The sequence below is a fragment of the Temnothorax nylanderi genome, unplaced genomic scaffold, assembly GCF_030848795.1.
Source record: "Temnothorax nylanderi isolate EJ_2023f unplaced genomic scaffold, tnyl_v1.0 TNYL_tig0047_pilon, whole genome shotgun sequence".
NCBI lineage: Eukaryota > Metazoa > Arthropoda > Insecta > Hymenoptera > Formicidae > Temnothorax > Temnothorax nylanderi.
The window spans coordinates 385,958-412,289 of record NW_027249109.1 but is presented as its reverse complement, the minus strand read 5'-3'; the positions used below and the strand labels follow the sequence as shown (position 1 = coordinate 412,289).

The window sequence follows — 26,332 nt, the reverse complement described above, 5'->3', positions numbered from 1 at the left end:
TTACGTATAAAATCATGTTGTGTGCATCTATAATAAATATACAGTATAAAAAAATGCATAATATTATAGAAAATATCGTATAACAATTATTACATTTATCAAAATGTGATTATCTTCTCTCAATGAAGTAAAATTTCTTTCTCCCATACATATGTTTTCTTTCCATCTTCGATACTACGTGTCCTACGCAAACTTTAAATTAATTAAAAATAATAATAAATATCATATAAATTAAAGCAAAAGAAAATACACACATAGTTATTCCTACATAATATACCGAGTATAATTGTTTTTATTAATCATTTGAGAGTTGCGATAAGCACGCTTCTGTGAAAACGTTTTAGATTAGAAACGAGATTAACTTATCGCTTTCGTTCTAGACGTTAATGAGCCTCTAATTAGCTCGATAAAACATACTGAGCACAACAAGGAAAATAGTTTTATCAACCATTTCCGATTGATGAATTACCCACAACGTATAAGCGGATTAATTGTATAGTACAGTGGACGGCGTGCAACTTTTGGCTTAATTTTCGTGTCGATGCTCACCCTCTTTATCGCTCCTTTAGTAAATTGAATTATGGATCGTATCAATGTTATATTTATTAATATACTTATTTACCAAAGTTATATTTATTTTAATGTTTGGATAATTATATATAAAAAGAAAGGAATATCACAAACATTCGTCATGTCTTAGTACAATCACCTTCTTAATACAATCTATTATTCTATTAACTATAGTAAAGTGTTAAAACTAGCGTTCTAACAAATACTCATTCAGTTTTTTGTACTATCCACAATACTTTTAGTCCTACAATTAAACGTGGATCGATTTCCCGCTTTGTAACTCGCCAGTAAACAATTTAGCGCGTCCGGAGTCATCCGATAATTTTTAGCAATTTTTAACTGCTCTGGTTCGGAGTATCTCGAGTGCCATATTTCGTAATAAGCATCGCTGGATATATCACTCAAATGCGTGATGTTGAATTCCTCTTGCAATGCAATCTTCCAAACCTGGAATATAAATGTACGATTATTATCGCGTCAATTACAATTCGCGTCACATTTAGCAAATGATTTAAATTTATCTACATTATACGATTAACACATTAATACTTGATGAAATTTTAAAGAAATAAATTTACACATAGCGTTAAATACTCACATCCTCTTCGCGTACTGGAACCTTAGCGGGGACGTTACCAAATCGATTCTCACCGTTCAATACATGCAATTGATACAACAAATAATTTAGGGTGTGCATTTTGTCGGGCTCACTGGCGCTGAAAGTCACGGACATCGGCGAGCAGCATTCTTCTTTTATCGGGTATACAGCACGTGTGAAATAGCTGCCCGGTTTCGCAATACCCCATAGAAGAGTTTGTAAGGAATAACCATGGAAAGTACCTCTTAAGTACTGATCTCTGGTATCAGACGGATGTATGCCTAAGGACGACAGATGCTTTCCTGTAAAATAAGACAGAAAATTGATATCGCAGACACGCAGCTATCACAAACTTACGTGACATTATGTTTACCAAGATAATAATCTTCCTTCTTCCAATATTTTCCGCCTTTAATACATTTTTCCGTAGTATTGAACATTTGCACTACTTTATCCAGTATTCCTCTACTAAGAACATATCCGGATTGAGCAACATTGTAAGTCTGACCCCACAGAACCACTGGATGACCCAGATAATAATCATGCCTATGGTCCAACGGAGCAACCATATATCGCAGATTTTCTGGTATGACTATAGTATCGTCTTTCACGAATATAATCCACTCTAGCGTGTCTACTTTGTCGTTCCAAATATAATTCATAGCTTCGCACAACAGTTGCCAAGAAGATACAATTTTTACATCTGCATTAACAACAGGCAATTCCGCATCCTTCAAGCGATGTCCAAAGAAATATATATTGTTGCAACGTTTACCCCACGTAGCCTTGATTGATTTTCCTAGCTTGAGCTTCTCCACGAAAACCACACACGTGACAGACACTTGTTTTCTCAACCAGTTCCATTCTGTGCCTTTAATCTCTCTTGCGTCGTCTTCTTGCGGGCTATACAAGTATTTGTCCAGATCAATTTTGCGTAATTTCAAGTTTTGCGCTGCCAACCAAGCGTAATACGTAATGCTGTTAAAGTCAGACGTTTCGTTTGCCTTTTTCCAAAGTTGTAAAATAATCTCTTCGTCATGGGATTTTTTATTCAAGTAGTATTCAGGCTGCCACAATGATGACTCTTGATCGACAACTAGATCAGCCACGAATATACTCCTTAATGAAACGAATAGTAACGGAAGAACAAAGCCGATCCCGGAGCCGACCAGGAATACCGATCTCTGTTTTAAAAATCGGAAACGCATTTTGTCATCACAATGAAAAATTCGATGAAATCCAGTCGAGTTCTGTCGGGACTAATGACAGGTGGTCTAACATCAAGTGGAATCTACATTACACTCGTGCCTTCAGTCATTATGTTTGACCTTCGTTGAACTCAATTATCTCATTAAGATACGTTTCTGCACAGATATTGCGTGTACATTTTAAACTCCTTTGAGTCTTACTTTTTTATTCTCGTTTGTTCCATATCGTTTGCAGTGTCGATTTATTCCGACGGGACTGCAAGCATACAACACAATTAATTTATACATTGAATACATCGTGACCATATTCATCACTGATTATTCCAACTAATTATTAACAACGTGATGAGCATTAATACATTACCTGCGGCATGTACTTCATTATGTATGCGTTGACGATAAAAAGTAGAATGAAATCATCATAGAATCATCGATAATATTATACTGTAGACTGACATTCTATATGCCAAAGCGTGTTTACACTCGAAAACTTATAATAATTTTAGCATAAGCGTTCTATTACAAGTTATGAGCAACCGCGACAATCTGTTTGTGATATTCGTTGCTGTCCAATCAAGTATTGAAAGGTATTGAAAAATAAAAATTTGCCGAGCGTATGGTGTAGCATATGGTGATCTAAGATAATCATGATATCCGTTGCCGTGTTGAATCAACAGGTGACATAAACAAGACATCTGTTGAGTGTTGGCCCGACGTCCTAACCTTATCTTCGCAACCTAGCCTGATCCGATATAAATCAGCTGACGATCTGTGATTTTGAATTCACAAAACGCGAGATAAGATAAATCCATGAACAAAACTTTTGTATAATAAAGCAATTTCTTCTTTATCCATTAGTGCAATACATGTAATATAACAACAAAAATATTATGTATTATAAAAGTAGGAATATTAGTGAGAGCATCTTTATATGGATAGAAATCCGAAAATCTTGGTTGCTCAAAGCATTTGTCTCATTTTACCTGAATTAGAAAGATATATGTCAAATATATATTCAAGATTTCATTTATTATTAACTCAGAAATAGATATATTATACACTTACAAGTTCATTGCATGTTTCTACGATAAGAAATCACGATAAATATTTTATAAATCCTTCCGCATATAGTAATTCAAGTGTACTGAGAGTGGGGTATAAGTTTTTAATGTGAAATATTTTAAAATTTTATTATACATTGAGGAAATTAAATTTTCATACGTTCTTATATGAAATAATTTAGTACAGTCTAAATGTATAACAGGAAATATGTATACATATTTTAAAATTAACATACAATATATGTGTATGTATATATATTTTTCTTACGCTTATATAAATATATAATTTATATGATACTGCGCAGGAAATATGCAGTGATCAATTAATAAGAATTATCTGTTTAACAGACTTTACTGTTAGATTTACCATTTTTTATGAAAATAATTAAGCAATTCTAATAAAATACTGTAGATTTAAATTTTAATATACATATAATTTAATATCAATATATATATATTAATAATAATATATTAGTTATTATTAATATATATATATACATATATATACTTATTTATCATAGAAGATTGTGTTGCAATATTAATTACATTATATGATTGTGTTGCTGTTCTACAGTAATACTGTACAAGAAACCGAAACACGTACGTATAATAGGAAAAAATTCTAGAAGCGAGGAAAAATATTAAGCTCAGAGAAATGCCTTGCAACATTTGCAATTCTATGAGATCAGAGAAGTTAGAAACTGACTTTGCCGCGTACTTTAAAGAAACCTAAGCCGTTTCTATTGTGCACTAAGGCACCGAGACCGCAATAATTCTCTATGATGATCGGCATGTTAACAACGTTGCATTCACGAGGTAATAAACTTTTGAGCGTAGTATTGAAGGCTTCTATGTCAAATCTCGTTTTAATAATCTCGGTTCCATCTAAAAAGACATCTCGTTAATCACAATTCTCATTAGCACACGGCGAATCTTTTATATAGCGATACCACGGTTTCTTTACTATTGATTTTCCAAACATCTACCTTTGTACCAGAACAATGGGTGGCTAGCGTACGTGAGCCATGGTATACCTCTCGCGAACGGATTCCACTTTTTTACAAGAGGCAAGGGTTGCCCCCTGTTCCACATAAGTCTTATTCCCGACAGATGCCGCTTCCTGAAAAATTTTTAATCACGTTTCCGCAGACACTTCGATATATGTACTGTCTTAATGTACATGAAACAATCCAATCTTTTATGCGCGTATTTTTCTCGCGGTGTTTTAACTCTTGCAACACGTCGCATTACACAACATTGATAAAGTTTTATAAAGATTACATATAACGTAAATACACAGAAAGCGTACTATATAAAACAAGCGTTTATTAATACAGATATATGGTACGATACAATAAAGAAGCGGTAGAAATAAATACATAGAAGGCAAATTGACAAAACAAAATGAGAAATTAGTGCTGATAGATAACAAAGCTGTATACCTAGGCTCAAATTGAGCAAGATTAGAGCAACCTGCGATAGACGACAATTCCTGACGCACTGCACAATGAATTATAGACGATACGCCTTCTGCTAATCCGCTTAATCGTCTAGAATATATTAGATTGACATGAATAATATGCACCAGACAAGAACATAGAAGCATGTAATTTCTATTTTATATCGAGCATATATTTTTATTGTATGTATGTCTCATTATTATATAAATTATATAAATTTAATATATATAAAGGTCATAAAGTATACATAAGTTTTTGGTACACAAATTACGTATAATATTACAAGTACTTACGGTGCAAGAGACGAGGTTGGATAAATCAAATCCCCCGTAACTACCGTATCAAACAGCAATATAGGTATTCGATTAAAGTCAAGTATCTTTAGAGAAATAAAGTCGTACTTTATAGAGTAAAGGGCTTTCGTTGCCAATAATACGAGTCTTTCCTTTTCCGTGTCCCACAGACTTATCCTGCAAACAAATAAAGTTTTCTGTCAGCGCAGGGTTACAATAACGGAGAATCGCAGAGACTTATATAGATAGTGCGTACTCTGTCAGAAGCCAACTTCCTACGAGCTCGTCATTGTTTTGGTTTATCAGTTTCTCCGTACAGTCGCTTATCGCTCTTTCCACGACCTCGTTCCTGTCAGTGAAAAATGTATGAACGTCTATATGCTTGAATGGCACGTTGCACACGTCTCTCGAGGCCGAATGCTGCTTCGACGCGTCGTCCGCGCTCTCCGCCGACGCCGACGGTCTGACAGTGACAGCTGAAATCAAACGAAATGCCCGCGGTGAATTTTTGCGGAATCGGAAATTATTAAAAATTTCGTTATGACAGTCCCCCGGAGAAACTGACGGCGAAACTCACGGTCGGTATTGGCGATTTCTAGGGTGGCTCTTTCGAAATTTACCGCAGGTCCCTCCTCCAGACATGTCTCTTCCATGTCTCCGGGCTGTTCGTCGACGAAAGGTCCGCGTTACATGTATCGGAAACGAGAAATCACAGCGGCATAAGCGCGCGATAACGAAAGGCGAGATATATCCGAGGCACGACTTTTCAAAGTTGATCCACACACAAACGCATTCGATCGAATCCGAATGACATTTGAACGCGAGTGACCTCGCGCGGCGAAAGGCTGAAGCTTCGAAATCGGAGCAACATTGGAAAATAAATTCTCCCCCGACGCGACGCATATATTCCGATTATTACTTTTGTGCCACACAGTATACGTTATTTAAATTTTTCTTGGACAATTTTAATGTTAATTTTTTTTGTTTTCTGTAGATCTTTTTTTTTTTACATTAAAAAATCCAAAATTGCGTCCCGAGTTTTCCTGTCGTGATTTATTTTTAATTAGTTTTGAATAAAATATAGCACCTTAGAATATATAATAAACAAAAGCCCTTTTGTATCCCGATTCACTGTCATACTTGTAACATTTATTAATCTGCTTAACAAGTATCAACATGATATATATTACAAACGTATATTATCCACGCATCTCGTACGCCAGCTTTACAAAAGTACTTAAATATAGCTGACTTAATCTATTTGTACAGTTTACGCACGCACTTGTTACACACACACACACACGGGTGTTCGTACATACACAAAGGTTGTTCTGTACAAAGTAGCACGTTGCAAGGTATTGCAAAACGAAAACGGATGAGCGGCTAGAACAGAAAAGACGTGTGCTATTGAAAACGTACATGTATATAAAAAAAAAAAAAAGAACGAATACGTGCTACGATACTTGGACTCACTAAATGTACGCTAAAAGCTTTGGTTCGATTACTTCTAAGTATTGCATTAAGTAGGTCAATCCGTGAACAAGTAATTCGTTAACTTTAATACATATATGTACATAGATATAGACGCGTCCCAAAATCACGACGTTCCAGTTATAGACACCAAGCTGAAATTGTGGAGGAGAAGTCTACGCGCCGACCTTGAGTTACAAGCAGTTAAAACTCGAAGCACGAAAATACGTGTACTTAGTTTCATTACAGAGATAAAAATAGTTTTCCATTGAATCTTTCCACTGAAGGTTGACCGAAGACAGCCTCATCGAAAACGCGTGATTCTGGGATATCCTGCACGCGTGTTGAACTGGCATATGTACACATATATGTACATTATAACATTATTAGAAAATCTCTCCTATGACTACTTTACGTATTTTTACATCTTATCGATCCGTATCAAAAGTTTCTGTGTCACTTGTGCCACATTTGCAAGACGCAAAATTAGAAATTGATCATTACTCGAATTACGCTCGAATTATGCCCGATTTATGCCACGTATTGGCGAGCAATTACTTTTACGATAATTCGCATCAGTCTTCTTGTAAACTTAACTTTAAGCGTTGTAACTAAGGCATTACCGATTCTCGTGCGCTTTACAAGATAAAGTTAAAACTTTGACTAGAGAGAGTACGTCCAGGAAAACGCGTTAGAGATAAGATCGAACTCTGGTCGCACAGTCGATTACTTATAGTGCTGTACGTCATCCAACATGTTATCCGACGACGACAACGTCAAGCTTCGTTCTTCGTGCATTCCCTTGGCATAATTGATTTGTTGCGATACCTACAAGCGTGAAGAAGACGAGTTAATGAATGGTAATAAGTTGGGATGCTCATAGAATGAGAAAGAGAGATGCTTGTACCATCTTACGCCCCGTTATTTTATATACTTACCCGCTTCGCCACCTCTTCGTTGTCACAGCGTACCTTCGGCCGTCTCAACAATTCGGCCAATCCGTCCAGGTTGACTGCGGCCGACGAGTCGAATCTGGATATTAACTCTATGTAATGTAGAGTGACGTTGTTGCTTTGAACCTTCTGCATCGGCTGGCAACGCAGGAGATCCGCCAAACTGACTTGGGTCACCACCGCTTTCGTGCCGCCAGAGATAACGCGTACTCTCTCGTTGGACACCAGCACTCTGAGATTCTCCGTGCCGCTGCACAGACACTCGTAGGCGACGAAGAGCTCGGAATAGTCGCGATTGTTAATGCTGTATAGGAATTCCTGGCCCTCGGCCTGCTGACGATTGTACGGCGGCAGCAATCCGGTAGAACCACTGACGACACGCGGCGGTCGGTCGCGCTTCGGTATTGCACGATGAGCGCTGTATAAAAAAAAAAAATCAATCCGACGTCGAGAGATACTCGCAGCGCAGTCATTAGGGAAATTACGGTAATATAATCATATTACCTTCTACTTGTCTCTCGTACAGCACTAGCTGTCTCTGTTGCTAGATCTAGAACACCAACGACGGGTTTCGTTATCGTGCCTACCACTCCTCTTCCAAAACCCGCGAAGAAGCCCTAGAATTTTATATCGTCCATTATTTCTAAGTTCTATAAGATGATATTTATATCGGGAGGCCAAATTTATTTTTAAATATTTACTGGAAAACCCTCGCTGGTTGCTCCGTCGTACGTCTGTTTGAATATACTGGTGACACCACCCAGCAGACCAAAACCGAAACCCTTTAATCCGGCTACCAAGTGATCGCTACTGCCCGTAGTGTTAGCCCGAATTCTCTGCCTGGCCTCTTCGTGTCTTTCGTCCATAATCACTCTCCCTAAACCGTCTGACAGAGATTCCGTCACTTTCGCTGCGGAGTTCGAAATACCATGCGTGACGTTCTTCACTAGACTCTTCACGCTGCCTTCGTAGATAAGACCAGAAACACCTTCCGTGACGTCATTCATGAATCCAAGAGGATTTCCCAAGAAATCTACGGAACCTAGAATAACTGCAGCTTGCCACTTCAATTCCTAAAATACCATTTATTTATTAAATCAATGAGCAAGTGAAAAAAAGCTATGTATCAAAATCTATATTTGTCGTACATCTTTGTAATGTTTTACGATGGAATGTATTAAAAATTGACTGCTCTCGAATGGATGTTTCTTAACAAACGGTTCCAGCTCGATAGTGGCGTTCTCAAAGTTAATTAGAGTCAATCCCAATTTCCTCTTTACAGCCTGCAGATGATGTGGCAATTTCGTCGTAGTGAGCACGCTGAGTTTCACCTAAAGAGAGAAAAATGTGTGTCATGTGAATAAATGTGTATTGTTAATATTATTTATGAAGCAATGAACACAGAGTCTCTGCTACATATCGATATCTACATACTTGATTAGGAACAAGTTTCAGAGCGCCAAAGTAATATCTCTTGGCATGCGCGGCGGACACTTCGGAAATAAATCTTTGTGCCTTGAAATCATTCTCGTCGACGGGTACTTCCAGTTCCGACTTGCCAATTCCAAGGAATGCTGCCAGTTTCAGGATAAATTTCTCTTCTAAGTGTACGCATAGTGGTTTGACACTCACTATGACATGTTTATATATCTCGGCATTCTGACTCTTTGATTGTAACTTCTCCACGGCTAAATGAAGAGCGGGTCGGTATTCGTCCTCCGTGCGGGATGACCGTGTCACGAACAAAACCGAAGTGCATTGCGCCTCAAACAGTTGATTGTCAATTTGCACGTCGGCGACGCTCAGATCCAATGTGGTATTCAATGGGGTCTGCACTAGATCTAAGGAGATTGCGGCCAGCCGCGCAAACAACAGCTCTTCTACCGGTCTTTGCGACACGATGGACAATCCAAGACCGGCCGGCAAGTTCAGCTCCAGATTTAATTCGCTAGAATCCAACTTCTTAATATCGGCGTTGACCTGGGTGGGTCGATGACTTACGGCGATGTGCGACCAATCGCGTTCCTCGAGTAAGGCGAACGTTTTCTTCTAAAATACAAAAAGTATATATGTAATAATAATGTTTGCAATAAAGTAAATACAAGTAACAATTTTTCCAACAAAGTAAATAAGAGAATGAAAGTAAATGATGAACGGTAAATTTGACACACACCCTTTCCTTGATATCCAAAACTTGCAGAACGCGAGTCGGGCCGTCAGTGGTTACTCTGACCGACAAGAATCCAGAACCTGGCCGTAGCTTTTGTCTACCCACACGTTGCTCGATCGGCGGTGGATTGCCGTGTGTCTGAGGACCTAGTACAGCTTCGCTCCCTAAAAAAACAGCGGCGTTCCTTTTTTTCTGCGTGTAAAAATGTGATAGAATTGTACGACTTAAAGAGATTTGCGAATGCAGAAGCACTGTACGCCAGAGTACGATAACGCCGTGATTGACTCATCTCACGAATTATTTGGCAACTTAATTTTTGTATGTAAGAATCTTATTCGGAAAAAAGTCTTTTTTTTTTCTCGTAAAGACTTTAAATAGAAAGAAAGATTTCTTTTCTTTTATATCGCGCTTTGACGTTCCTGGGAAGGTATGCAATGCTTACGAGGAAAAAAAATTAAAAAAAAAAAGGATAAAACACAAGCAGAGAGAAAATATATTATAGCACGTAATACTTATGGGTAAGCTCATAGGGAATAGCCGATTTTAATGTGTACTTTGAAACTATACGTACACATTTGCCAACGGGCGACACTGCCGCCTGCAACATTCATGATCAATTTAGGTCTCTCCAGTTGAAAATAGCGAGAACGGAATAATGACAAAAAATAGAAGGCTCTTAACAACGATGGAAATTAAATAATCGGCAGACAAAGTAGAGAATACAACACAATATCGTGAGACAAGTGGCGCGCACCTGTCATTAATATTTTTTCATTGAATGTTCGAGTTATTTTGCCAATTCCAACGATACCGTACCGCTCAACTTACAACCTTTTATGTTTTATGCTTCGCATTTACAGGTAGAAGCATTAGATTTATATCACACACGCATCTAAAAACGACAATCAGCTCGCAAATAAAAGATATGTTGGACCAATTCAAAGCAACACAAAATAACAGAAAATATATCTGACGATGAAGCGCGTGACAAAAGGAAATTCGCAATTTTCGCGAACAATCCTTATCGATTTAATCAGTAAGCGAATCAGCAAATGCGTGCAAATAATAGTGTCCCAACCTTCGTATAGTCCCATAAAGCCGTCTTTCGACTGAACGCACATATTCTTATGTGCGCAGCATAGACGTCCGTCGTCGGTGAACCGCCAGGTCTGTGTCGATCGTCGCCTGGGGTCCGGTTTCCTCAGGGCGAGAGCGCAATAGGTAAACGGTTGCGGTGCGGTGCCTGCTATGTCCAAAACGAATATCGTGTCCGGAGCTTTAGAATGTTTGTCTCTCGGTGGACTGGAGCCTGTCTCATTAAAATTGTCTCATTGATTATTAAACATAAGAACAAGAGTACGTTATTATTATTTCCTCGTACAAATTATGTTGAAAACAATATTTTTATTGACATTTTTGTGTTACCTTCGTGTTGCAGCTGTCCATCGCCGGTCATTCTCCAAAGCTGCGACCTGTCACCGTACTGTTTCCTTCGAAGGGCAACCCAACCCCCAGAACCAGCCTCTAAGACTAATCTTTGAGTTTCTACATCTAGCGGATCTAAATTACTTTCGCCTGTTCCGAGATCGGAATCAGTCTTGAAGGTGCCTGTCAAGATAAAAGCGCATGATCAGTATTTATGTACACATACTCTATTTTTTATTTTAGCCACTTTAAAATACCTGTAAACGCAATGTAAATGAAGTTTTCGTAAGTCAGTCCTCTACCCTCTCCTAATAGGTTTAAGTCATAAGAAGCTGTCACGCCTCCGGGTGCTGTCAGCACTAAACCAGCAGCTTTTATTGGTTCGTCCAGGGCGTATGGTACCGATGAATGGGGTCTTACGGTCCACTGCAGATTATCAGGAACTCCGATCTAGAAGTACGGAGTTGCAAATTAAACAATTAGCCGTAAAATTCATGAAAATAAAGCTAATATAAGTGTTAATATCATAATTTAAATGCAGCTCTAAAGTGAGATATAAGCATACCTGATTAACTAGTAGGGGAACTTCCGAGAAATTGTCTACTCTTATAGGCGGCGGCATAGTATCGGCATCAGTAAATACGATGAAGAAGGTAGTCTCCTGTAGCACTACATCTACTCGTAGAAAATGCATCTTCCCTGTTACATCCCTGACATTAATGGTTAATGAATAATTGTCATCCAATCTGATACCGCCTGACCACATACAATCCGGAACATTAGTGATTCTGACGCAGAGCAATAAATCTTTATCCAATCGTGGCCAGTGGAAGGGCATGTGACAGTCGGGCATAGTCGTTATGTATGTCGCCTGGGCATCCGGATGGGACTGAAACGGATATTGTATTGAGTAACAAAAATCATTATTCTTTGATATCGTCTTGATTGATTGTAACGAACTTACGACAGTCGTCGTGAAACATTTCTGAGCCAGCTCCAACGTGTAAGATGACTTATTGTGCAACTGATATCTCGGCGATAGTGTAACCACTGTAGTGGCTCTGTATCTTCCTCTTGCTGCGCGAGTGGCCACGCTAATCAAGTAAACTATATCGGGTCTGCCATCGCGTAGACTGATTCTCAAGCGATGAACCTGTAGGACATAAAGCAAATTTATTATCGTCATCAAAATGATTGAAACACTTTGTAGCAAGTTCCATGAATTTGTTCCTGTATCAGAAATAATACTAGTAATTATCAAAAAGTTAAATATATAAAAACACAGAAACACATACATGTGTAATATATGGATAAGAATAATAAAATTATTACAATAAAGATCGGAATAAAGATTTTATGTGACAATATATACTTACGTGGATTCCAGGCTGCAAATGAAAATGCTGAGACCACTGTGGTATTCCTTGACGATGAACTGCCGTTCCGATCCTCACCGACAGAGTTCTACTGGCCTCTTCGTCGCTGAACGAGAATAGCAATGGCGCTACCATCCTCGCTCTTTCGTGTTCTTCGAATTGTCCCGCCGCCTCAATGCCGACTCCCTCTTGTCTGAACACCAACGGCAAGCCGGTCTTGTTTATAATCCAATAAGGTGCAGTAATATTGATTTGCATGGCTGCACCTTTCTCCACTGCTATGGTTGCTTGCAGGTAAAGCATTCTGCTGGCGGAATCCAATAATTTGAGACGACCAGTAAAAGAACAACTGTTCGGTGGCAGTATTATCTGAAATATATAATTATATTTGATTATTATTTAACATTTCACTATTAACTAATTATTACTGAAACGTGATAAAAATAAAGTTACCAAAGAATCCAATTTGACGTGATAAAACCAATTGTCATACGTACCACTCCGTATCCTGGATAACCGTCTAATTGAATCGTAATTTCCAGTTGCTCGTTCAAATTTGCGCAATGCAAATCCGCGCTGCAGCCGGGAGTGATTCTACCGCCTTCTATACCTGCCTCGTACGTCAATTCGTATGGCAATAAGTTCGTCAGAGTTATGGGTGCCATTACTGTGATTGTGTGCGCCGGCAACGCTTGCATACCGTCAGGTGGATAATTGTTTCGTCTTACGGCCACGCACATCCTGTGGTAAGAGAAAACAATAATCAAGTTTCGCTATTAAGCTTCACCGAGGGAAAAACTCCGTTTCATATACCTGAATATATTGTTCTGATTAGTCCGGCAAGTGACATAGCTCTCTGTTACCTCCGACGGCTTCTTAACTACCGTCCAGTCCACCGATTCCATGCAATATTGGAACAGGTAGTTCGAGATGAGCGGTTTGAAGGACATCTGCACCCCGGTGTGTGTTATAGGCGCGGACATCACCGATTGCGCCGGGACTTGGAGAATTCTTCCAGTGCTGGTTGAGGTCAAGTCTGAAAGGATACAATTGTTAATCAAATTTGCTAATCGTTATCAAAGGCGAATCATAAAGGATAAAACTGACATCCAAGTTGATTTAACGATTTCTCCATTTTGATCTCGATCGGATGAGCCAGCTTGTTGGACACCTGAAGAGCTGATCTAATGGTGACCAACTTCCTGGCGGATCCTTCCAATTCCACAGCAAACACGACCCTAGCTTTCGGTGTAAGCGGCTAAAATTGAACATTAATATTATTACATTTTATTATTCTTTATAATGCGCCAAGACAAATTCTTTTTGAGCACCTAAAAAGATATACATAGTATACGCGAATATAGTAAAAAAGTGTGAGGCAATTTAATTGTAAGGTTTACGAAATAATAATTATATTTTGTAAAAAGATATGTAACACCACAGAAAGCATTAAACAGAGAGATACAGAACATGAATATCAATCACGCTGTTGGTTTTAATCGAAATACAAGAAATATGAGTATAAAATATCATTTTACCTGAAATCCGGCAGTGTCAGCATTTGCATGTCGGAAGTAAATGCCCACGCGATCGACGGTCACAGGATCCACCGGCTTCCATCCTTCAACCAGAACCGCAATTTGGTGCCTTCTGACGATGTGCGTCGCGTGATGTCTTAACTTGCCTCTCTCTTCGAACGTAAACGGTGTTGTGTCTCCTGGTATTACCTCGATCCACGTGTCGTCCTTGTCCAGAATGTTCTTCGCTTGAGATGACGCTTTGCTGACATCTATCGTCTCGTCCGCGGTGGCGATGAATGTTTTAAACCAAAGCCGACAGCCAGTGTCATTCTTCAGGGCGAAAGGTATGAAAGGCGATCGACGTCGATACATCTGTCCCCTTGTCACCGATTTACTGACGATTACGTTTCCGTTAGATAGATAGTAATCCTGTGTCCAGTTGTATTTGACCAGTTGCACGAGTTCCACTAGTGTCAGCGTGACATTAACGTTCACAGAATCATAGGAGTTGATGGATACGTGCAGTCTCTTCGGATCGAGAGAACTAGTAAATATCTGTTCCCATTCAATGTTCGCCCGCCAAGGTTCGACAAATGGTTCCCATCCGCTCAGTACTCGATTGTAATAGTCCACGCCGATGGTGGCCGACAGCAAGCCGGGCTGCTGACTCAGCTTCCGCAAGTTGAAGTCCGCCAAGGTAATCTCCAGAAGCGGCACGTCCGCGTCGCGACAATCGTCGATGATACAGATTCGCATGCAGGATATCTGCAGCTCCACGGCCCGGAAGACCGAATCGTCGTTCGCCGCGACCGTCTCGGCACTCGTCGGCACCGCGTTCTGCGTCAGCCACAGAGCGGCCTCGTCCAGCTGGCCGTCACAGTGATCTAACGCGATTCTGCAATCGGCCTCCGCGAAACCTAAATTGACCAGCTTCGATACCTGACTGTCCATCATCTGACGGCTCTCCACACCCGTTTCGTTCGATCTCTGTCTCGCCCATAAGGTCTGCTTGGGAAGTGAGCTCAGCATCCTGGAGAACATGGTCACGTCGTGATAGCTCAATCTCACGCACAGTGGGTGTAATTGGATCTCCATGCATCTATCCTGAGTCAGATCCAAGCTCGCCCCGACTGGATCGATGATCGACAGGGCGGTCTCGTTTTCCAAGCCCAGGATGCACGAGAACAGTTCGCAATGCGAGAGATTGCAGGAGAGCGGCTTCTCGCCTTCCTGTGGCGACGAGCGGTACGACAGGACGGCGGTCGTCTTGAGAATCACGGCGTTGGTGTCGAGGATCGCGGTGTCCTCGACGATGACTAACTCAGAGTCAGTGATGTTGACCTTCAGTTCAAACGGTACGGCGGTCGCGGCGGTGTCGATGACCTCGGCCTCTTGATTGACAATTGAGACATGCAGGGCGCCAGGTATAGGGTCCGGTTCCGGCGAGTTCAGCAACAGGAAGTCTCGCACGGCCTGCCACCAGTCTAGGATGGCAGTTAGTCGCATGCTATGCAGCAGAATGGTGGTCGCCGCGTAACCCTTACGCTTCCGATGATGTACCTCCGCTTGGACGCGATCCTGCGCGGCTTCGGTCGTCTCGGCCGTGTCTCTCAACGGCTGTAGGATTCGCGTGAACACGTTGCACTGCCGATCTACCGGCTCGTTCTGAAAACGCGTGTCCGTGATCAGGATCTCCTGCGACACCAGATCGATGTCCTGCGAGCCGTCGCTCAGCGAGTCCAGCGTCAGTCGGGACTTGATAAAGTTGATACACGCGAGCGCCGCGATGTTGTGCCTCGGGTGCAGCTTCACCGTCACGTTTACCAGCTCGAGAGTTATGCAAGATCGGGTCCACGTCTTCGCGCGATTGTCCACGGTCGGGATCGCGTATTCCACCGTGTGATTCAAATCCTGCACGAGGAGGCGCAGATCGTCCAGATTCTCGCTGATGTTGTAAGACAGGAGCCCGCGGATCAGCATGTACTGTTCCGGATCCAGGGCGCAGTCCATCGTCGACAATATACCGTGGATGCTGAGATCGGGTATGTCGCGGCTGACATAAGTGTCAAGATTCCGCTCGACGCGAAGCTTTAGGTGACACTTTTCTGTAAGCAACGAGGAGCCCATTTTTTTAACGAGGAAGCCGCCCACCATCAAGGCGTCCGCGTCCTCGTTCAGGCTCGAGTCGCACTTGAGCCGTCGTGCCGCGTACACGTCCATGTTGACCAGCTCGAGTAGCATCACGTCAAGCAAGCAATCCGGAACGACTAAGGAGGTGTCGAATCTGTTGTGTGCTGTAAGTTCTCCCAAATCCAGCAGAATCAATTCGTCGGACCTGGAACTCACTGGCAGCAGGATCACCGGCGCACCGGCGTGCAACTGCAACGATAGTCGCGTATCACGCTTGTTCATGTCAATGACGGCACCGACGCCGGCCCGCAGATTCCGCATGATGCTCCACAGCTGCGAGAAGTGACCGAAGAAAGCCTGTAACTCCGCCACGAATCTCTGAGTGTGAACGTAATGCACGGCGGACATCTCTAGCTTCAGTCGCGCGTCGTGAGGCCGATCCTCGCAGTCGGCGTAGCTCGAGTACTGGAAGTTGAGCGCCTTCCTGCCGGACGACAGGAATCTCTCGCGGTAGAATCGGCCGTGCGGCGTCAGGTCCAGCAACGACATCGAGCCGAGCGATCCCGACACCTTGGTCTTACCGTCCACCGTTTTGAGGATGTGCATGCTGGCGTTCGACACATTGGCCTTGGCTATCTCGCGTTCCAGCTGCGTCAGCACCAACGTCAACGATCTCACTTCTATCTCCGTCTCCGACCTCACCGGCAAATTGTCATCCACTTTGCTCGCGCCGGTACTATCGCTATCCGGCGTGGCTCGATGCGCGGCGACTTCGTCACTCGCCGCCCCGGACAGGCCTGCAATCCCAAAGAAGTCAAACACCACCATCCACGATTCCACGCTAATCACTAAGTCCAGGCAATTGAAGTCCACGGTTACCATTTTGCGATGGAACCGATCTTCCGGTACGATACAGCCGTTCTCTTCGGGACGTGTCATGGTGATGCTCATTAGCACCAAGTTCTCTTCACTGGTGATGCCGCCTGGCGACGGCGGTGGCGTGTTCGGCGTGTCGGCCGACGAGACCGCCGGTTTTCTGCGCCAGTGAGCCGGAATCGCGTCGTACAGGGTGTAGGTCTCCAACCGATCCGGCAAACTGCCGCGCCCGAAGGCGTTCTTGTACTGTCGCGCGAACGCAAGATCTGGACACGATCTGGATGCGCCCGTAGGCAGTTTCGCGCGCGTGGGCGCCGACGATTGCATCATGTAGCGATGTCGCGAGCCGACCGGGCACAGAAGATCCTCCATCAGGAGAGAGCGCAGAGCGACCTGCACGCTGGACTCATTTTGGTGTAACTTATCGTACTTGACGACGAAGTCGCGCATCGACAGCTCCACCAGCGGCTGCTCCGAATGCGCCTGCTTCAGTTCCACGCTGAGGATCGGTAGCTCGAACGAGACCTTCACGCAGAGGTCGAGCTTCTCCGAGTAGTCGGACGTCCCGTCGAGATCATCGTATTCCGACACCGCGGACGTGGCAGTCACGGCAGGCATGGAGATCAATCGGTGAGCGGTATCGAGCAGTTGCTCGTATTGACCGCGCGACAGCGATACCTTCAACGGCGTTATTACGGCGCCGTGCACCTGGACAATTGGGCTATTGTTCGTAAACTCGCCTCCGTCGAGTAGGAAGCTCATACTTTGCGTTAAGGTGTTCTGCTTCTCCACCAAGATCTTCAGCGTTGTGTCATGCAGTATCGGCTTACCCGACTCCTTGCACGAGTACATTTCCTCGGCTCTTGGCAGGTTGGTTTGCGACTGCCCGATGTTGGCGGATACCTCGAGAGAATACAGATTCATGTCGCGCACCTCCAGCGTGACCTTGTGCTTCGCCATGGAGCCTAAGTGGGGTTCGTGTCGCAGCGACATTGTACCCAGATGAGCAACGAATACTTGTCTGCTATGGGAAGAACGCGGTATCACGAGCACCGGGCTTTCTAAGAGCACGTCTAATCTCAACGACAGCGCATTTGCGTTGTCTAGATCGAACGAGACGCTCGGCAACCGTTTCCGGGGCGGGATAGTCCAATCGTCGGCGTTCACCAGACCGATCGCCATATCGGTGGCGGCCGCGCTGATCTGGCGCGCAAAGTTGCTTAGATATTGCTTGAATTCGTCGGCACACGAACGCAATTCTGATATTAGGTGCGGCGCGTGAGTGTACCAGACGCTAGCCACACGTATTGTGAGCTCGAGATCGATTTCCACGCAATCCTCCTCGTTGGCTGGCTTCGTGCTGCGATTGGCCACGAATCTGAACGCTTCCGGCTGATCGGATAAACTACTAAAGTGCTCGAGCGGATGATGTTGCGGATCCGCCAGAGGATCCCTACCCACGCTGATTATCCGCTGATGAGTCTTCCCGGTTGGTGTCTGGTCGAGAACCTGTACCCCGCCGAGAGAGCCCGAGATCGACGTGTTCGCGGCCAAGGTCGCCTGTATGCGCGCGTCCGACATGGTCGCCGTGGCGATCTTCTGCCCCACCAAGTGATTGTCCTGCACGACCGCGCGCAGAAGTAACACATTTAAGCGATGAAAGTCAAAGGTGATCTCAGTTCTCGTTGACATCGACCTTATTTCCGTACTTTGATTCGTCGAAGAATCGTCTCGGCTCGCGACATACGCTGTCTGTGATTTTTGCAACGGCAAGATTCTTCGAAAGAAACCTAGCAATTCCACTATCGTCTCCTGATTGGCTATGATGTCCAGATTATTGAACTGTATATTTGCCATTCTAAGATTTTCCGTAGGGTCGTCTACCAGCGTCAGCTCCACGACAATCAGCGCTTCCGAATCCAATTTTTCTAGGCCGACCAACGAGTTGTTCCTGGGTGAATGCGGGGACTTGGTTTTGTTCACCAGAGTGGACAGGGCATTGGTCAGGGCGACAGGCGAGGTCAGTCGTGGTGGCCTCGTGGAGTCTGGTGATTCGGGCGACTCTGGCGAGACGGGTGATGTCGGCTCCGAATCCCTTAATCTGCCGGAAACACTGTCCATGCCGACGTGCTTGTGACTGGCCACCAACAGCTCGAAATCGGGCCCGAATTCCTGAAGAGCATCGACCAAGAGCAGACCGTGGACGGAAAGGGAGACGCTCAGATCTGCCATTCTTTTGCTGAGAGCCGCCCGAACACCAGACACCTGCAGCTCTGCCACGCTGCGACCCCTCGACTGCAATTCAAAGGCCATCTGATCGATGATAAATTGTACCATCACGGCGTGGCTCAAGGAACGATCCAGATTCTCTTCCTTCCTAGGGCTTTTCGGCTCCACATTGACGGCTTCTGTCTGCGGGATGCCGGCGGAAATGGAGAAGCTCGACAGTAAGTTATAAATTAAGCGTATTGCGCCTAATTTCTGCTCATTCACGTGCACCACCAGTCTCGGCAGGTTACCAGATACCGTGACCGACGGAAAGTTAGGATCCGAAGTGGTGAAGATACGTCGTTCGACTTGTAACGATATGTTGAAACGCTCGAGAAAGTGCAAGCTCGACATGCCTCTCGTGCGAACGTGCTTCCAATTGTCCTTTGTCTTACCCACTAAAATCTGCAGGTCCACTAGATCAATGGAGTACTGGTCGTACAATTTTTTGTGTAACTCGGTCTCGGACAGACCTTGGAAATCATGTAAGGAGCCGTTCTCCTGGCTACCGGGCGGAGTGGAGCAAGGTGTCTCGTATCTCTCATCTTCATCATCGTCACTGATGGTCGACTCCGTTTTCACTGCCACCTGATTTAGATTCGTGTCATTCGATAAATGTAACTTGCCAAAATCGACCATCACCACGGCCGCGTTGGAATCGACAAAGCTCTCCACCAATAAGATCTGTGGTGCAGAGATCTTAAACTGTAAATCCCAAGACGAACGGTACACAAAATCGCCGTCCAAGATCTGTTCCCAGTTCTTGATCAGCTGCTTCCTCGTGCGACGCTTCATCGCCTGGAATCGTTGATTGGACGACACCGATCGATGCGGCTTGCACATAAAATCTATCAGCCAGTATATCACGGTTGGATTATATACGACATCCAAGGACTGCGAGTACACGTGCAACAAATGATCCACGTTAATGTGCAGCGGCCTTTTCTCGTAAATCAGTTCGAATAAATGACGCGGCGTCTTCGTTAGTTTCTCCGACGAATTGCGGACACGCGAGGATATGCCGTTGGACGCGACTTGAGGTTGGACCAAAATGGGAAACGTGGAGTTCTCCGTGAGAAAATCGTGCAGGTACAACGCGCCCAAACTGATCGAGAACCTGTGCGATCCGGATCTGGGCCGTGACTCATAGCTCAGGTTCACTCTTTCGAACTTCAGTTCTATCACTGTTTTCCTGCCGTTGCTCTCGTCTTTCGCGGTGCACAACGATATCGCGCCTTGCACTAGAGCGAAATTAAACTGTCCGAATACTGTGTCGCGACGTAGAAGAGTGTCATCGTTCACAGTGTCCGCTAAAACGTCCAGCAGTTCTCCGTCGAAGGTAGTCGAGCTACTTCCGTTTTGCGTTCCATTGCTGCTGGGAGACGTCTTTGAATACCAGCCCCACCATTGTGGAAACCATTGCTCGAGCATGCCGCGTCCTTGTGGCACATTCATATTAGATTCTTGTTGTGACTTTGCAGGCTTTACTTTCTCTATAGCCAGTTCCCTCAATACTCGAAGCTCGTCGAAATTCCGCTCGTTCTCGACCTTCTCCTTCAATGTTTTAATTTCCGGAGGTAAGATCGAGGTAGGCGTGGCTAGCAAAGAAAAAAATTTGAAAGAAAATTTTCGTCATTTCAAGAGAACACAATTGTGAAAATCTATTTTAAAACTATTAAAAAATATTTATTTGTACCTAACAATTTAGTGTATGCTTGAACGTAACAAACGTTCTCTCTGGCTCTGAGAAATACATTTTCCCAAGTTGGTTTTGGTTTGAGGGTATCCCTGCCGAGATGGCACCTGGCGGCGTACTTCCACCATTCTTTGCAAGCTTTTTTAACGGGGATTACTGGCCTACAACGCCACTGCTGTTTACGACGATCTATGCGGTCAAGCTCCTTGATACACATGACCAACTCTTCATATTGAAGCTAAAAGAATAATTTGTTATATTATACGGATCAATCGTATTGATATAAATATTTGATCGTATATCGATTACTGTTATCTGTAAGACTCACATCTGTTATAGATAATGGTACTTCATCTAAGAGCAAATCTACTACGATACGTGGTTTATTAATAGACCTCAATGGACGTTCTGTTCGATCCCTCTTGATGTGTGCTCTTGCATTCACGGGCGATAAGATGTGCCATCGAATCTTATTTTTGCTCATGGCAATCTAAAAATTAGAAAACTGGTTACAAAATAATAATGTTGTATAGATAAACAAGAGCGTGATTAACGGTGTTATCGCGCACACCGAGTTCTATATGTATGTCTTACAGCTAAATCGCCTAGATTGAGACCACCAAAGAGTTGATCTTTCTTCACGTGGTCCCAATAGATTGAAAGACTATCGAGTTCCATTAGCTTAAACGACGCATCCGTAAGATTCCAAGATGTAGAACTGGGTATCCAGCTGGCATCACAACTTTGAGCAGTTAATGCTCCAATTGTAATGCCAAATACAATGCCATTATCTACATATAAAAAGATGAAAAGTTTTATCGAGAGCACAGTGAATATTAATATATGATAGAAAAATGTTTATTCACATTATATTCATATGTGCATATATGACTCTTTGCTTACTGTCTGGTAATGTGATACCATCTTCATATCTAATATGAACATCTTTGATATTTAACTGTAAATTCTCAATGATATTCGTTACTAAAGATGTGCCATAATTCAGCCACGAGCTGTAACTCGAAGCGTAATAACCAGGATCGTGCTCTATATCGGTTCTCCATCTAGCTTCCAAGGCGTCCAGTCGACTGAGTTTATATTCTAGTATTGCCTGTTCCTCTGCCTCGTTATCGTACTACAGATATTTGTTTTTAAATTGTAATGTATAACATAAATTGAGATTTTATCAAGATTTTAAAATAATAGAAGATAGAAAATCATTTTACCTCGTCCAGATTAATTGGTCCCGCCACTAAATAGAGCTGCTCTATACCTATCACCCATGACGCGGTCCTTATCTGCCTGACTGGTACTTGCAATCTGATTTTACCGATAAACCCAGCCTTGACTTCTATCGGTAGTCCAATATGACGCAGAGCCTCGCGTTTCAGGGGTAAGTTTTCCAGTTCAACTTCCCCTAAAATAGGCAACCGTTAAGAAAACAAAAGCGGTAAACGTTATAAATACTATTAAATACGGTAGCAGCTATAAAGTTAATTGGTCTTCGCATAAAAAATAATATTTCTAAAGAGATGATAGAAGATCACAACATTGCACAACATAAATTTATTCATCCTAAATATATGATATAGATGTAGCGCGTGACAAGTGAAAAATATATTAACAAATCATTCTTCAAATGTGCGTTATCCTGCATGGCGCCAGAGCAAACGTTACAAAATATATAAACATTATAAATGCGTAGCGCGACATAACCTCACCCGACAACAAGGCGATGCTCAGCTGATCTGTGTTCAGATTCTCCACATATTTGCCGAGATAATTGTTCAGCACCCAAGCGACGAGTCCCTCCAACATTTTGAACGAGCGATATCTTCGCCACTATCCAGCCGGAGATGTCTGCGTGAGTGCGCACAAGTGGCCTCATAGGTTAGATGGTCTCTTATATATCGTGCGAATTCTCGGGACCTGCGGAATAACAGCGCGTAAAGGCGACGCGTTCCAACGGCTCGTACTTCACTCTCGCGCGACCAGTACCTCTCGTATCTCGACTATCGTTGCATCCCTCATTAAAAACACGTATTTTGCCGTCGATCTCGAGATCCATTTCAAATAACGGTCCCTTCCATTGATAACCACCGTCAACCACCAACAATCGTGACAACCACTGCTCGCGATATTCGTGCGTCACGTGTGAATCACCCTTATAATTGGAGCACTCTCACGTCCTTCCTCCTCTTCAATCGGGTCCCGTTCGCGTTCGCGCGCCGGCGCTGTCGGTGGATTCGTTGAAATCCCGCGACATGTCCAGAGTGTAATAATTTCTGACTTTTGACAATACTCATTTTTTTTATTATTTCATTATATAGTTCACTGCTCAATCGCAAGAACTCTTGAGTATCTATTTTAAAAATAAGCTTCCTAAATAAATACCGTGATCGATTTATTAATCATTATATATAATTATTACGCCGCATAAGATGTTTATGTTTGTCTTCCGCTAAAAAAGAAAGAACAAAATTTCAGAACGATTACGAGAGCTAGGTCATGTTGAATAGAGGCAGAACAAGAACAAGAACAGAAAGAAAACGAGAAGTAGATCAAAGTATAAGATTAACAACAATTTTACTTTTTACTTCTTTTACCGGCAGTAGTCAAGTTTTGTTTTCGTACGCGCGTAGCATCGCAGATGCTCGTCGCGCCGAGTCGATTCTCGCGATACCGCGCGTATCGACACTATCGACCGCGTCGTGATTCCGACCTCCGACATAATCGCGAGCGATCTCGGTGTATGCGTGTCGTGTGACATGAGCGGCAATCTGGCAATGTGGCACCTGCGGCAAAAAGAGGATCTCTAACCTGACTCCTGGGGCGCGCTTAGGCGATCAGGGTGAAGGAGCTAGGACACTATGTCCTAGAACGTGGATATTTTCGTTTCGCACGGTGCACAGTAAGGAAATACGCGCGCGTATTATTGTCACCTATGTCAACTATGTCCGCATGCGGTGGACGAAGATGAATCTACCGTCGGTCGTTTTCGGGGTTCTCTGCTTCCTGGACGTGTTCAGGTCATCCTACGCGTGGGACAACGACGACCTGGAGGTGTTCGACGTGGTCGAGGAGGTCAATCAAAATTTTTACGATGTGCTGGGTGTCACGCAGGTACTCCACTGCAGATATATCAAAATGTAATAGCGCGAAGATGCGAGCTCGATTACGATTGATTGACTCAAATTGTTTCTCTCCAGTCCGCGAACGCCTCGGAGATCAAGAAGGCTTTCAGGCGTCTGTCGTTGCAATTGCATCCGGACAAGAACCCGGCGGAGGATGCGGAACTGCAATTTAGAACGGTACTTTTTGGAAGTGGAAAGGCAGGAGGTGCTCAAGTTCTTGAATTAATATCTTGACAACTTGAAATTTTCCCTTTCAGTTAGTCGCTGTTTATGACATTTTGAAAGATCCCGGGAAACGGCAAAAGTATGATAACGTGCTCGTTAACGGACTGCCGAATTGGCGGTCGGCGGTATATTACTATCGTCATGCCCGAAAAATGGGATTATTGGAGTTGATTGCTTTCTTGTTCATAGTCATCACGATAGGGCAATATTTCGTAGCTTGGGCGGTGTATATCGAAAAACGATATACTTGCGTGAGTAACACATCCTTTGCAATCAAAAGTCTTTTTTTTTTTTTAAATAAAAAAATTAGTGTATTATGTTATGATTACAGGAACAAGTTTTAGGTAGTAAACTTCAAAAGATGCAAAAGAAGAATAGAAAAAGTAAAATAGATATTCCAGACTTAGCCGACTTTTTAGAAAAGATTCCTACTCCAACTATATGGGATACTCTTCCAATTCAGTTACCAAAGTGGATAATAGGTTCCGTGATAGCTATACCTTCTACTATTTGTCTCGTCATTCAACTCCTGAAAGAAAGGAAAGAGAAGAAAAAGCAAGAGGAAGAGGAGGCGTTGTAAGTATACAGCTGTTTTTTTGCTATATAATTTACATCATAAATAACTTGAACGTAAGAAACTTGAATATCGGTTCCAGAGCGCAAGAGAACGAACAGCCTGAACCGGAAGTAACGTCGCGCGGCGTTAGGAAACGCAGGCCTGGCTTTACTCCGCAAGAAAGAAGCGGTAATAATTCTAAGGAAACCGTTAAAAAAGAGGACTGCGATTATACGAATCACATATACGAGAAGCCAACGGTGGCTGGTGGCTTATGGACTGATAACGATATATTAGAACTGATAAAATATGTGAAGAAGTATCCCGGTGGAACTCCAGAACGGTGGGAGAAAATCGCAAACGTTATGAATCGTACCGTCGTGGAAGTTACGCACATGGCTAAGAAGGTTACTACTGTTACATCAATTTTGTTTCTTAAATAAATCTACAGTAAAAGTTGAGCCGCGTATACTTTACGTTAGGTGAAAGAGGAAGGTTTGAAGCCTGCTGAATCAGTGGAAGAAGCTTCCGCGGAAGAAAAACCGAAGAAGGTTAAGACTCGTAGTGAAAATACAGTCAGCACTGCTGAGTGGAGTCAGGAACAGCAAAGAGCACTGGAAGCGGCCCTGACGAAATATCCTAAAGGTGCATCTGTAGATAGATGGGAAAAAATTGCGAATTGCGTCGAGGGAAAGACAAAGGTACATTATTTATTTCTCTCCTTACGGACTATATAGAAATTTGTAAATCCAATATTTATCCGTCATTATAATTTCAAAATTATATTGTTTACAGGAAGAATGCCAGGTGCGCTATAAACAATTGGTGGAAATAGTGAAAAAGAAGCAACAATCTCAATAGTTCAATTTGTATAGAATCCTGTTTTCCCGAAAAATGTATTTTGTACCATCGAGCCAAGAAATAGTATTACTGAATAATATCATAAGTGCGGAAGCGAACTTCAAAAGTGATATTTCCTGGTTACACAAAATATCAATTCGTCTCTTTTGAAAGATTATAAATGTTTTATAAATTCTTTTATACAAATGTTGTGTCAACCGTTACATGTAATACGAATATGCGTCCGTGGACAAACTCGGTTATTATAAGTCAGAGATAAATCTAAGAGAAGGAAAGAATAAGTTAAATAAGAAAATCTTTCCTATGTCATCTTATTAAATGTTATTGAGAATGTATTTATTTAATAAATTTAATAATTAATCAAGAGGGGGAAGACTGAAAAGCGCATAATATTAAACTAATGCCCTCTTCTCTAAAAAGACTGATTACTTAATGTATCATACTTTATCGAAGTAGATTTTTGATGAACGTTGAAAAGAGTA

At 42.8% G+C, this 26,332-nt stretch overlaps 4 protein-coding genes and 2 long non-coding RNA genes across 8 annotated transcripts; 3 read left to right on the top strand and 3 right to left on the bottom strand.

The window, feature by feature from the left end:
- Positions 1-585: 585 nt before the first annotated feature.
- Positions 586-3,109, bottom strand: LOC139772171 (C1GALT1-specific chaperone 1). The gene is made up of 4 exons (XM_071705634.1): positions 2,741-3,109; positions 1,542-2,632; positions 1,169-1,470; positions 586-1,017 (listed from the first exon to the last, which is right to left on the bottom strand). Exons 2-4 carry the CDS (start codon positions 2,374-2,376, stop codon positions 781-783), a joined length of 1,374 nt encoding a protein of 457 aa, XP_071561735.1. The 5' UTR covers positions 2,377-2,632; positions 2,741-3,109; the 3' UTR covers positions 586-780.
- Positions 2,902-3,388, top strand: LOC139772175 (uncharacterized). The gene is made up of 2 exons (XR_011718069.1): positions 2,902-2,963; positions 3,054-3,388. It is a non-coding gene; the product is annotated as an uncharacterized lncRNA (long non-coding RNA).
- Positions 3,387-6,017, bottom strand: LOC139772173 (tumor protein p63-regulated gene 1-like protein). Of its 2 annotated transcripts, XM_071705635.1 has the most exons (6): positions 5,768-6,016; positions 5,447-5,666; positions 5,191-5,367; positions 4,880-4,987; positions 4,424-4,557; positions 3,387-4,322 (listed from the first exon to the last, which is right to left on the bottom strand). In XM_071705635.1, the coding sequence occupies exons 1-6, from the start codon at positions 5,841-5,843 to the stop codon at positions 4,132-4,134; spliced, it is 906 nt and encodes a 301-aa protein (XP_071561736.1). In that variant the 5' UTR covers positions 5,844-6,016; the 3' UTR covers positions 3,387-4,131. The 2 variants fall into 2 exon arrangements, with proteins under 2 accessions (XP_071561736.1, XP_071561737.1); XM_071705636.1 differs by lacking the exon at positions 4,880-4,987 and having other exon boundaries at positions 5,768-6,017.
- A 355-nt stretch (positions 6,018-6,372) lies between these two features.
- Vps13d (vacuolar protein sorting 13D) lies at positions 6,373-23,276 on the bottom strand. The gene is made up of 25 exons (XM_071705633.1): positions 23,073-23,276; positions 22,796-23,003; positions 22,301-22,491; positions 21,978-22,209; positions 21,669-21,865; positions 21,403-21,564; positions 21,075-21,312; positions 14,123-20,976; positions 13,692-13,842; positions 13,398-13,620; positions 13,082-13,325; positions 12,585-12,953; positions 12,173-12,361; positions 11,774-12,097; positions 11,466-11,658; positions 11,209-11,391; positions 10,862-11,092; positions 10,355-10,381; positions 9,787-9,947; positions 9,048-9,662; positions 8,762-8,944; positions 8,315-8,686; positions 8,118-8,230; positions 7,599-8,031; positions 6,373-7,488 (listed from the first exon to the last, which is right to left on the bottom strand). Exons 2-25 carry the CDS (start codon positions 22,890-22,892, stop codon positions 7,387-7,389), a joined length of 12,084 nt encoding a protein of 4,027 aa, XP_071561734.1. The 5' UTR covers positions 22,893-23,003; positions 23,073-23,276; the 3' UTR covers positions 6,373-7,386.
- LOC139772174 (uncharacterized) lies at positions 12,813-14,059 on the top strand. 2 transcript variants are annotated; one of them, XR_011718068.1, is made up of 3 exons: positions 12,813-12,878; positions 13,127-13,330; positions 13,420-14,059. It is a non-coding gene; the product is annotated as an uncharacterized lncRNA (long non-coding RNA). The 2 variants fall into 2 exon arrangements; XR_011718067.1 differs by having other exon boundaries at positions 12,867-12,940.
- Positions 23,277-23,807: 531 nt separating the features above from the next.
- LOC139772169 (dnaJ homolog subfamily C member 1) lies at positions 23,808-26,216 on the top strand. Its single transcript, XM_071705632.1, has 7 exons — positions 23,808-24,197; positions 24,284-24,385; positions 24,466-24,684; positions 24,765-25,009; positions 25,090-25,396; positions 25,472-25,690; positions 25,785-26,216. Exons 1-7 carry the CDS (start codon positions 24,036-24,038, stop codon positions 25,848-25,850), a joined length of 1,320 nt encoding a protein of 439 aa, XP_071561733.1. The 5' UTR covers positions 23,808-24,035; the 3' UTR covers positions 25,851-26,216.
- The last annotated feature ends 116 nt before the right edge of the window (positions 26,217-26,332 follow it).